At 38.4% G+C, this 11,203-nt stretch overlaps 1 protein-coding gene across 1 annotated transcript; it reads right to left on the bottom strand.

The window, feature by feature from the left end:
- Positions 1-1,048: 1,048 nt before the first annotated feature.
- Positions 1,049-9,340, bottom strand: LOC143886386 (large ribosomal subunit protein eL24-like). The gene is made up of 5 exons (XM_077390339.1): positions 9,258-9,340; positions 2,259-2,334; positions 2,016-2,117; positions 1,680-1,828; positions 1,049-1,406 (listed from the first exon to the last, which is right to left on the bottom strand). The coding sequence occupies exons 1-5, from the start codon at positions 9,266-9,268 to the stop codon at positions 1,250-1,252; spliced, it is 495 nt and encodes a 164-aa protein (XP_077246454.1). The 5' UTR covers positions 9,269-9,340; the 3' UTR covers positions 1,049-1,249.
- Positions 9,341-11,203: the final 1,863 nt, after the last annotated feature.

The raw sequence follows: 11,203 nt of genomic DNA, 5'->3' as shown, positions 1-11,203 counted from the left end.
ATGGTTAACGATTTGGTCCAAGAACGTTGTCCACCCAAATGCGCACACTTAGTGGGGCTTGAAAGCTCCAAACTCTGGATAGCTAGGAAGGAGTAGGACAGGAAGCTACGTGGAGGATTAGATCCTGTAACAGGGGGTCTGTGGCTGACCGATATTGCACACCATCATTTAGCTATTGCAATTCTTTTCCTGATTTCTTGGTTTTAACCCTGCGACATAGAAGGAATCAGAAAGGAACATATAGAAATATTTTAAAGTGTATCAGCCGCCGACCGCTTTTAACAAACTAATGTCACTACTCTAGTTTGCAATGTATCGGGGTCTTAGTCTTAGCTACTCGCTTTCGAACGATCTTCCGCCGCCTCCTAATTGTTCCAGAGCAACTAGAAAGAGATTCTTTAACCAGAAAGAATTCAGTTCAGATGTAGGATAGCCGATTCGGCAGCTTTTTGTTCAATTTCTCGTGGAGTCAAATTCTCATCAGTTCGAGTCAAGGGGATAGCTCAGGTCCAACTGATCTCCGCGTCTGTATTGTAAATATGCAGTTACGAATAATCCGGACAAAACAACCTCTTTTCGTCCTATGAGCTTTAAGGTGTATGAAGTACCCTATTTGACTGTTGGAGCGGAGCGATAAGATAGAATGACTTAACTATGAAACAACTAGAGAAAGCCAAGATCCAAACCCTTATACCCACTCTTCCATTATAAGGTCCCAGGCCTTCTTTTTCTTTTTGGGTGGGACCGACTGCAAAATTGAGACCCAAATAAGTGGTGGTGGGAAACTTTTCTACCGAGTGTTTCTCAGCAACGTTCGAGAACAAGGTAAAAAGGATGGATCGGAGGCAAATTAACATAATGGAATACAATATGTTGCTCAACGGGCAGCATCAAAATAGCATGCATTTTAACTTCATCTAATGCTTCCATGGCCAGGCACAAAGACATGCAGTTTTCTAGTTCTACATCAAAATGCAGGCAACTTGCAACATAGTCCCTGTCAGCAGGTCCTAATACTTCCCATCTCCACAGAATATGAAAATGAGTATGCGTCTGGAAATGCCAATAACTTTTAGTAAATCACAATGAAGAAACACATGAAATGAAAAAAACACTGTTTGGTAATAATAGGACAGTGACAAAATATAGTCTGGTTAACAAAGCTAATCCTACAAAGCTTTTTAAAAGATGCAGTTCTGTTTTACTCATTCTATTCTCTGCAAAATAGGGAATTAAGAAAGGCTACCACTCAGCGCTTTCCACCGCCACCTCCAAGTTTGGGGCCTTTCGGTGCTGCGCCCTTCTGCATGCTACCCTTGGTCTGAGTCTTCTGTGACTTGGCCATTACCTCTGCTTTCTTTGCCTTCTTCTCGTCCCTTGTTTTCTTAATCCTCTCCTTAACTTCACTGCAAAACCAACATACCCAATAAATATGGAAGTAAAATATTCTCGAATTCAAACTAAAAAGAACCTGCAAATGAACCACTGAACCTTGCCCTTCTACACTAGGATCCAAAAAACCAAAATGACAATGGAACTTGTAAGATCCCACATCGGAAAGGGAGAGAGAGTTCATGAGCTATATATGTGAACTCCCCTTCTCTCACGCTCAGTGCGGCTGGAAAACAAGAACAGGGCGGGTAGAAAACCTAGAACTAGAGTAGGGGAGAAAAACATACCGAAGAGCAGCTTCCCTGGCGGCATCTCGGACTTCTGCTTTCTCTGTTCTCTTCTTCTGGATCACCTCTAAAGTAGCACCAACAATAGACCTAGAGTAAGGCTTCTTGGTAGCACGGCGCTTCTTTTTCACAGCTTCAGCATGCATATCCTAAAACCAGCATGGAAGACAAACACATACAACGATCAACCAAACCATAAAAGAATATTGTAAAAAAATACAAATACAGTAAATATATAAATTTAAATGGGTGGCAGTGGATCCAATGATCAACCAAACAAGGAAAAAATATCGAAAAGCCTTCATCTCCAAATAAAATCACAGAAAAGAAAGGCACCTTCTTATGCTGTTTCCTATACATAGCAGTCCAGGTAAGCTTTGATGGCTTCAGTCTGTTGTGGAAGTACCTCTTACATTTTGAGTTGGCAAACAGGAAGACCTAGAATGATCAAAAGACATGTGCACCGATGCAATGAGACATGATTAAAAAACAGGAGGGATAGATTTACAGAAGCGATAAGATAGATACATTCACAGGCACTTTGCCATAAAAAATAAAGAACGAACTATCACAAGTTACCTGAGAATCAGCACGCACAAATCTGATACCCTTACCAGGGTATATCTTGGCACCACTGAAGCGACAGAGTTCAGTCCTAAAAAGCCATTGATTAAGAAAATTTAGACCATTAAAAATGCAGGCACAAATAAATCTCTTCAGTATTGACTTAGAAGTAAAATTTAGGCAATTAAAAATTCAGGCATTTAAAATTTAGAAAATTAAAAAATAGGAACAGATATCTTTTCAGTATTGATTAAGAAAATTTTATGCAGCAGACACATTCTCATATGCATAATCAACTCAACTCAACTAAGCCTTTGTCCCAAACTAGTTGGGGTCGGCTAATGAATCCCTTAGAAAATTTTCATGAAGTAGGTGAAAGAGTCCACGCAGTTCAAACTGACTAAGCCTAATCCTGACACTAGTTGGGTTCGTCTACATTGGGCTGTTCATTATTCGGGTTTAACCGAAATAACCGACCGAACCGAATTCGTTCGGTTATTTCGGTTCGGTTGGAAGATCAATCGGTTCGGTTTCGGTTTTCATGGATGCCAAATTTCGGTTTTCAGTTTCGGTTATCTCAAAAAACAATTCGGTTAACCGAAATAATGATAAAAATCATTATTTTTTCAAAAAAAAGTGTGATACGGGCACTCCAAAGGATGATCAAAACCGTCCATTTGATTGATCACAACTTAATTAGGTTGTGCTTCAAAAATTATTTTGATTGGATGATCCTAGCCCTCCGATCGAAACCAAGATTTTGCATTTTTCCCTCTTTTTTTCCCACTATTCGGTTATTCGGTTTATTCGGTTATAACCGAATTTTTAATCGGTTCGGTCTCGGTTCGGTTTTGAAAATTTTCGGTTCGGTTTCGGTTACCGAAATTTGATAACCGAAATTATTTCGGTTATTTCGGTTCGGTTATAACCGAATAACCACCCCTACGTCTACATGGATCATTTTCTTCCATTCTCTCCTATCCAATGTCATGTTCTCTGTTATCCTCAACATTCGCTTATGCATGAATCTGTATATTTAGACCTTTAAAAATGCAGTCTACACAACAGGGAAAGACAAGGCGAGACACATCCATGGAGGCATGAGTGGATGAGCCGGAACACTGGCATGGACTTGAACAACTTTTTGATGTTTAAGGCTTTGAGAGATTGAATGGGGTACAACGTTCCAATAACCAAGAAAAATGTTTTCAACTGGTATAAGTGTTTCAATGAGCACGGTGGCAAGTCAACATTGTACACCACCTTTGTCTAAGTTTTTTTTTTTCCTTTCAAGGAGACACTTTCAGAAAAGAGTGACATGGGTTCGCACAGATAGCACACATATTTTATCAGTTAAATTTCTTTTATTGCTTCTAATCAAAAGCCTACCGCATATTCCAACAATGCATTTCTTCATCTCTTAGAATATAATAAGATTAAGCTGCACATAAGATGTAGTAGGGTTCTCGAATATGTGATGCAAAGTGCTTATTGAGACAATAGGTCAAGGGAGAGGCAGAGGCTCCCAGATCCTAAATATTATGTAGCGGTGATCAAACAGATAAAAGCAAGACGCCCTCAAACCTATTCTGCAACATCTTCTTCATTTTGAAGCAAAGGAAGTACCCCACAAGGCACTTTACCAAACCAAATCCTCCTCCCAGTTTCACTACCACTTGCAAATGATTCAATGTCGTCCTCTTTTACCTCCATTCCGTGAAATTGCCACCTTTGTGCTCCAACCAGGGTTTTAAATTTCAACCGAAATCCGAAATTTCAGACAGAATTTCAGATTTCAGTGAGAACCGAAACCGAAACCGAAACGTACCGAAATTCCCGAAATTTACCAAATTTCGTTTGAAATAATTTCGTCGAAATTGATATTAAAATAATAATATTTTATTGCATTAAAGTATTTCGAAAAAAATTACCGAAATTTCGGTAATTTCAATCATAATTTCGTCCTAAAAATCAGGAATTTCGTGCGCGTGTACCAATTTTGCCCGAAATTTCGGGATTTCAGCAGAAATTTCAGTTTCGGATAAGTTAGAAATTTTAGCCGAAACCGAAATTTAAAACCATGGCTCCAACTACCATACCCCCACTTCCAGCAACCATAATCTGGACATATAAGCCGTGCCAAGGGAAATAGTTACTGAAAATGTTTATCCAAAAACTAAGGGGCCGTTTGGATACGAGGATTTTAGAATATTGGATTTCCTCCAAATCATCTTTGGGAGACGAGAGAAGGAGACAAGCTGTCGTTTTCTATTTTCTCGCCCTTCTTTCCATCAGGAAGATAGCAGGAGATCATCCCATGTTTCTAGGTTTTAGAAATCTCAAGATGTGGAAGAGATTTCTAAAACCTGGATTTCTTAATTAAAATCCAAGATTCTCAAGAGAAGTGAAGCAGGCAGTCTCCTTCTTCTCTCATTACCCAACTACGATTTTGAGGTAATCCATGATTCTAAAATCCGCATATCCAAATGGCCCCTAACTGCTTTAGGAACAGATTCTAGGAGCAGCAAGGAACTAGAATCACTTGTGTTCAAGGAAATTCGAAAAGAATGAATAGCAGGTGCAAACATTTTTATCAGTTGAATTTTTGTTTCTCCTCAAAAGACGACAAAAAATTAGAAAAGTAGCTTTCTTCTTCGTTTGGAAGATAATAAGATTAAGTAGCACAAAAAATGTGGTAGGGTTCTAGGATGTGTTGCGATGAGCTTATTGAAAGACAAGAGCCTGGCGAGTAAGAGAGGGAGCACTGAAATCACTTAATCTGATCGTCCAACAGAAAAAAAAAGCAAGACACTTAAAATATTGGGGTACACGCTTCTCATTTTAAAACATGTGAAGACAATAAAGAAAATTTAAACATTAGAAGCCAAAATTACCAAGAGGTACATGTAGCAAATCAAAATCTCCTACAAGTTCTACTACGAATGATAGGGACAATTCTAGGGCCCATGTTTGAGTTTTAAGTGTCTTTTATGTGTCTATTAAGTCTTTTTAAGCATAGGCGTAGTAGACTTTTCCCATCAAAATCACTTAAATTCTCTGAGTTATGAGTATTTTAAAAAGGCCATGCACATGTATTACGATTTTTTTTTAACTTGTATGTAAGACTCCCTGCAGTGGCGGTAGCCTCATGCACTGGGCCGCCCTTTTTCTAACTTGTATGTATTACGAAAATTTTATAAGACAGCAGTGAGGCCAGCCATGTTGGACCACCACGAAACAGCATGTGCATAAGATGAGTAGCGGAGATGCGAATGCTTAGATGGATGTGCGGCCACACAACGTTAGATCGAATTAAAAATGAAGACATCCGTAAAAAGGTGGGGGTGGCACCAACTGAGGAGAAGATGAGAGAGCACCGTGTAAGATGGTTTGGGTATATCCAACATAGGCCTTTGGATGCTCCAGTGAGAAAAAGTGACTCGTGCCAAGTTGATGGAGTAAAAAGAGGTAGGGGCAAACCGAAAACAACTTGGGTAGAAACAATGAGGAAAGACTTAAGGGCTAGGAACATAACAGAGAACATGACCTTGGATAGGCTAGAATGGAAGAAAATGATCCATGTAGACAAACCCAACTAGTGTCAGGATTAGACTTAGTCAATTTGAGCCGGGTAGATCCTTTCACCTTCTTCATGATAATTTTCTAAAGGATTCATTAGCCTACCCCAACTAGTTTGGGACAAAGGCTCAGTTGAGTTGAGTTGAGTCTTCAAGTAATTATAGAGTAATTTAGTTCAAAAGTGTTAGGTTTTTTTAGGGTTTTAGAACCTTCTAGTTTTCCTTGTTTTCTTATATATGTAGCTACGGCCCACTTTTCTTTAATGGTATGCAATGATGGAATGAATAAAGATTTGACCTTCATTTTTTAATGGAAAAAGATTTGACCTTCATATCATATCATGTTAGTTTTCATTCCCTAACCTCTTAACTTTCTTCTTTTCTCTTCTCTCTCCTCTTTCTTCAGTCACTCCTTATCTTTTCCCTTCTTTTTCTCCTTTCCTTCTTAACCCTCTTTGTCTAGTAAAAAATCCGCACCCCGTCGCTTAGCTTCATAAACCGCATCCCTTTCTACTCCTATCTCCCTTTTTTCTTGATCTTGATCTCCTTCTTATTCTTTTTCTTGATCTCGACCTCCTTCATGATCTTGATTTTGATCGCCTTCTTGATATTATTTTTCTTGATCTTGATCTTCTATTCTTCTCTCTGTTTCTCTTAGCTATCATAGATTCACATCAACTGACCATCTAGACAAGATTCAACTCTGTCTGCTTTTACCTCTATTTAGATGGCACTGAGAACCTTATCCTCTACTACCATACACACTTCTATCAACTATAACTTTTTTTAAATAGTATCTAACTCTAACAACTATAATCTGGAGAGGATAAGTAGTGCTAAGAGCAATCATACTTTTTATTTTGAATGGTACCGAATCACTAATGAAGAAAAATAAAAGAACAACACTGACCAAGGGGTCAGCAAAAGGGCAGAAAAAAAACGACGCAAGGAATTCAAAAACAGAAACAAATACAAACACTCCTCTCACGGGGGAATAAAGCCGAAAATTTCTAACTCCCTTCTCGCCGGTCCTACTCTAGCCAATCTATCTGTGTCCGAATTGGCTGACCTTTTCACATGATGAAACGAAATTCCTGAATCTCCAATCCTCTCCAAGATCTCGGCGATCCAACTCGAAAATCTCCAAGGGTGATTGCTACTTCCTCCTAACCATCTAATAACATTACGGAAGTCGCCCTCCACTAACACCATTGCCATAGCCAAAGGATCAATCGACTTGATGCCCTCTAGGACAGCCCTAACTTTCGTTAGAGTCTGTAATCCCTAGAGGACCTGAAAAAGCCCATATAGTAACTCCCTCATTTCTAAGAAGGCCTCCTATCCAAGAAGGGCCGGGGTTTCCCAAGCTAGATCCATCAAAATTTAACTTGAGGAAGCCCGGGGGAGGAGGGGACCAATAGTACTTATTTGGGCCATTTTTTATGTACAAGAAAAAGTTTCCAAGCACCAACTATTATAGCTTTTGTGCTTATGTGAAACAAAAGAGGTGGCAACAGACGGAGTGCCAACTAACTTCTCTATCTAAGTCAACTGAGACTGGGTCAGCTGACTAATTTACTTAATCAGGCCTATCAGATTTCTGTGTTTGTGCTTAAAAAAAAAAAACTATATGCAAAGACACAGTGCCGCAACAATAAGTACATACATGTAGAAATAACAAAGCATCAAACACTAATAACAGCTGAGAATAACATCTTAGCTTATGAGCTAGCTTTACATATTTTATTAATTCATTATTAGAAGTTTAGTTAGCAGCACAAGCCAAAACTTAAGAGAGGAAAAACGAATGAATCTTGGAATATCTAGACACTGGAAAGAGTGAAAAAAAAAAACAATTTATACGAAGTTTTGAAATGGAGTTCAGTTTGAGTCTGCTCGTCCCAACCCTAAGACTCAGAAAAGTTGAAGTTGAAACCCCTGTATTCATATTCTCCTCAATTTTTTGTGTTAAAAATATATATATATATATATATGAGGAAAAGGATTGTACGCTCGACCGTACCTAAAGTTAGGTACGGTAGAGTGCCAAATCACATGGGTCCTACATTTTTGGTGAGCATCTAAACTATTCATTTGCAAGGCCCCATCATAGATAGGGTGCATACCAAAAATCAGCTCCATAGGATGATCCTAACCCATCCATTTGTGGAGGCCAAAATGGACAGACAGTGTTTGTCCACAAATCTGCCCATTTTGGCCTCTAGTTTTGGAGGGGTTAGGATGATTCAATGGTGCTGATTTTTGGTATGCACCCTATTTATGATGGGGCCTTGCAAATGAATGGTTTAGATGCCCACCAAAAATGGGGGACCCATGTGATTTGGCACTCTACCGTACCTAACTTTAGGTACGGTCGAGCGTACAATCTTATTCCTCTATATATATATATATATATATATATATATAAACTTAATTCTGGAGAGAAGAACTGTTACATCCAATTAAACACAATGACTTTTCCGTTGCCTTCTTCTTGAGATTTAAAAATAGAAAGTTTTACCAGAGAATCTTGCCCGTCCCAACCTAATACTCAGAAAAGTTGAACTGAACTTGAAAATGTTGTACCCAAGTTCTGATCAAGTTTTTTTTTTCTGTGAAAAATATGATTACAAAAAAAAAAAAAAAGCTTGATCCAGTCGAGAACACTTAGACCCAATAAAATCCAATGAGTGTTCAGTTTCCATCTTGAGTTTTAAAAATAGAAAGTTCTACCTGAAACTACAACCGAATCTATTGAGTCATTTGGGTCTCCCAGTGGAGATGAGGGTGAAGTGGATAAAAATCATGAAAAAAAAAAAAAAAGCGGAAACTAGTGGCTCCGGTAATGAGAAGTGGCAAAAAATCAAGAAACAAAAAACTCTACTCAAAATCTGAACGAGTTTTTTCTGATTTTTAGCCGCTTCTCATACTCCTCTCAATCATGCCCTCTCAAATCTCTCTCCTTCTCCACTGCCCTACCCCTCTCTCACCACTTGGATACACCGATTTATCATGAAAAACAATTCCTAGCAGCCAGATATGGCCTTAATTCAATAATTTTCCCTTGTTTTTTCAAAGAGTAGGATAGATCGAACCCACGACCTCACACCATGATTATAGAGAGAGAAAAAAAGATCCAGGATTTCAAGACATCACATACATAGAAAATGATACATCAAATTAAAGACAAACAAAGGCGTCCATATAAGTAATTACAAAAAAGTTTAGATCTCTTTTAATTACAGAAAAATAAACCCTAATTTAGCTAAGCATTTTCTAGATTTTCTTACAAACAACAAACATCCACCGTAACCCTAATCCAATGACAAATCTAATCAGTTTCTACATCTAATCTAAATCACAAAAAACGGAATGCATGAAGAATAATAAATTGAGAAATTAAAATGTAAAATTTCAGATAGGGGAAAAGACGTACTTGAGAACCATGGCTGCTGCTGTTCCTGCGTTTCCTTTACGAAAACCCTAACCCTATTATCCCAAGCCCTAACACCCACTGCCGATAGAAATATATAAATTTATAAGAGTGAAATGTCAGAGGAGTCCATCTACTTTTGCCAAAACTACCATAACACCCTTCCGCTTACGAGTTGGCACAAATTCGTCCTTGAATCGTCGTAAATAACGAAAATGCCATTGGTTCTGGAGGTATGCTGAATGTACGGTTGGGATCAATCCTGATGATCAGATTTTGGGTCTGCGGTGACATTGCGTGATCGAGACCGTTAATTTTGTACACATCAGATGGTAACCCATTTGTCCTATTGCCATACCGGACAGAGATCATATCCGTAAGATTAAGACCTACAAAATTCACCAGTTTTGATTTCCTTCGCGGAAGTCAAAATTAGGCTTGGTTGATCCAAGGGCTATGATCATCCAATCAAGGAACATAGGTCAGATAAACGATCCTGATCACGTCCACATCACTCGAGGATTGAACCCAGTCATACAATCACCATGCTGGTGGTCTGGCCCATCTGCAAGGTGTCTGGCCCACTATCTATCTGAGTCTGCCATGTGGATGTGATGAATCTGCTGATCCAACAGTTGCCAATCAAGTTTGGATTGCTATCATTGATTCCACCTTGATTGGATGATCTAGCACCTAATCCAATAAGCCTTTGTTTTTCTTAACGGGGGTTAATCATGTGGGATTTTCAAGACTGTAGAGCCACTGTAGGTAAGTCTAGCGGATTGTGAGTCACTCAGATAATGTCAGGACTCTTTAAGCAGGGATAGGGATTTTAGAGTGATGGTGGCTTTGAAGTCTTCAGTGGTTAAGAATAGGCACTGTAAAATCGTAAAAAAATTACACTCTAATTTTTCACTCCCTTTGTTCTATTTGGTTGCTTGTAGATGGCTGGGAATTAGGAACAGAAGAAGTCAAAGAGAGTTAGACAGGCATGGAAGATGAAGAGAAGATTAGGAGGAAGATTTGCGAGTAGTATTTGAATGCGTGAGCAGATTAATAGAAGATGTAGGGTGTCGTTATCAAACTATAGGGTCAAAGAGAAAGAAAGGAAAGAGACACACACACACACACAGAGAGAGAGAGAGAGAGAGAGAGAGATAATAAGATAAGAATCTTCTCCTAATTCCCCACACAAATTTCACCATTTGGGTGAAAAAATGGGAGAACATTATGGGAGGAACACATCTGTGCCACGTAGGCGCCACCAAGGATAAAAAGCAATAATAATGTCTAGAAGTTGTCTAGTGGTCAAAGGCCTAAATGACAACCAAACATGCTTTGGGGAGATCTTTGGAAGATCTCAAGCATTTTGAAACTCCTACAATCCCCCCAAAATGAGCAACCAAACAGAGCATTTATAGTGTCTTTGGCTACAAAAAAACATGCTTTTTTTAGGGTAAAATCAAAGTTAAAGGAGATATTTTCATTTACAATTCATTTGAATGGCTTGCGATCTATTTTTTTCGCCGTTTGACTTATCTCTCAAAATGAAAATTTAATTTTCTTTTCTTCTATTTCTATATAACATGTACATACAAATGGACCATAAATTTCTCTGAATAATTTAAAATTTCTTAAAAATTATGAAAATTTACACCTCTTTACTTTAGAAATTCTAAATAATTCAAAATTTCACCATTTTTAATTAAATGTAATTTTATTAAAATAAAATAGGATATAATGAGTAAATCGTCAACAAAGTGAAATATCAAAGCAAAAACCAGTTATTGTCCATGGCTAGTTGCAACAATACCAAAAGATGTATCTCTAAGTGACATATGGTATTGGAGGAGAGTTTGATCGACGAAATGTGGTCGCACACCGTCAGAAAACCGATTCAAAAGTGAATTTTGGATTAGTTTTCTGTCGGCCGACAAACCTTCTTTCGT

The sequence above is a fragment of the Tasmannia lanceolata genome, unplaced genomic scaffold (genome assembly GCF_043159265.1).
Source record: "Tasmannia lanceolata isolate RefF3 unplaced genomic scaffold, GAP_Taslan_0.1 ptg000002l, whole genome shotgun sequence".
In the NCBI taxonomy this organism is placed as follows: Eukaryota; Viridiplantae; Streptophyta; class Magnoliopsida; order Canellales; family Winteraceae; genus Tasmannia; species Tasmannia lanceolata.
Note: the sequence above shows the minus strand (reverse complement) of the source record. Positions and strands in the feature narration are given on the sequence as shown.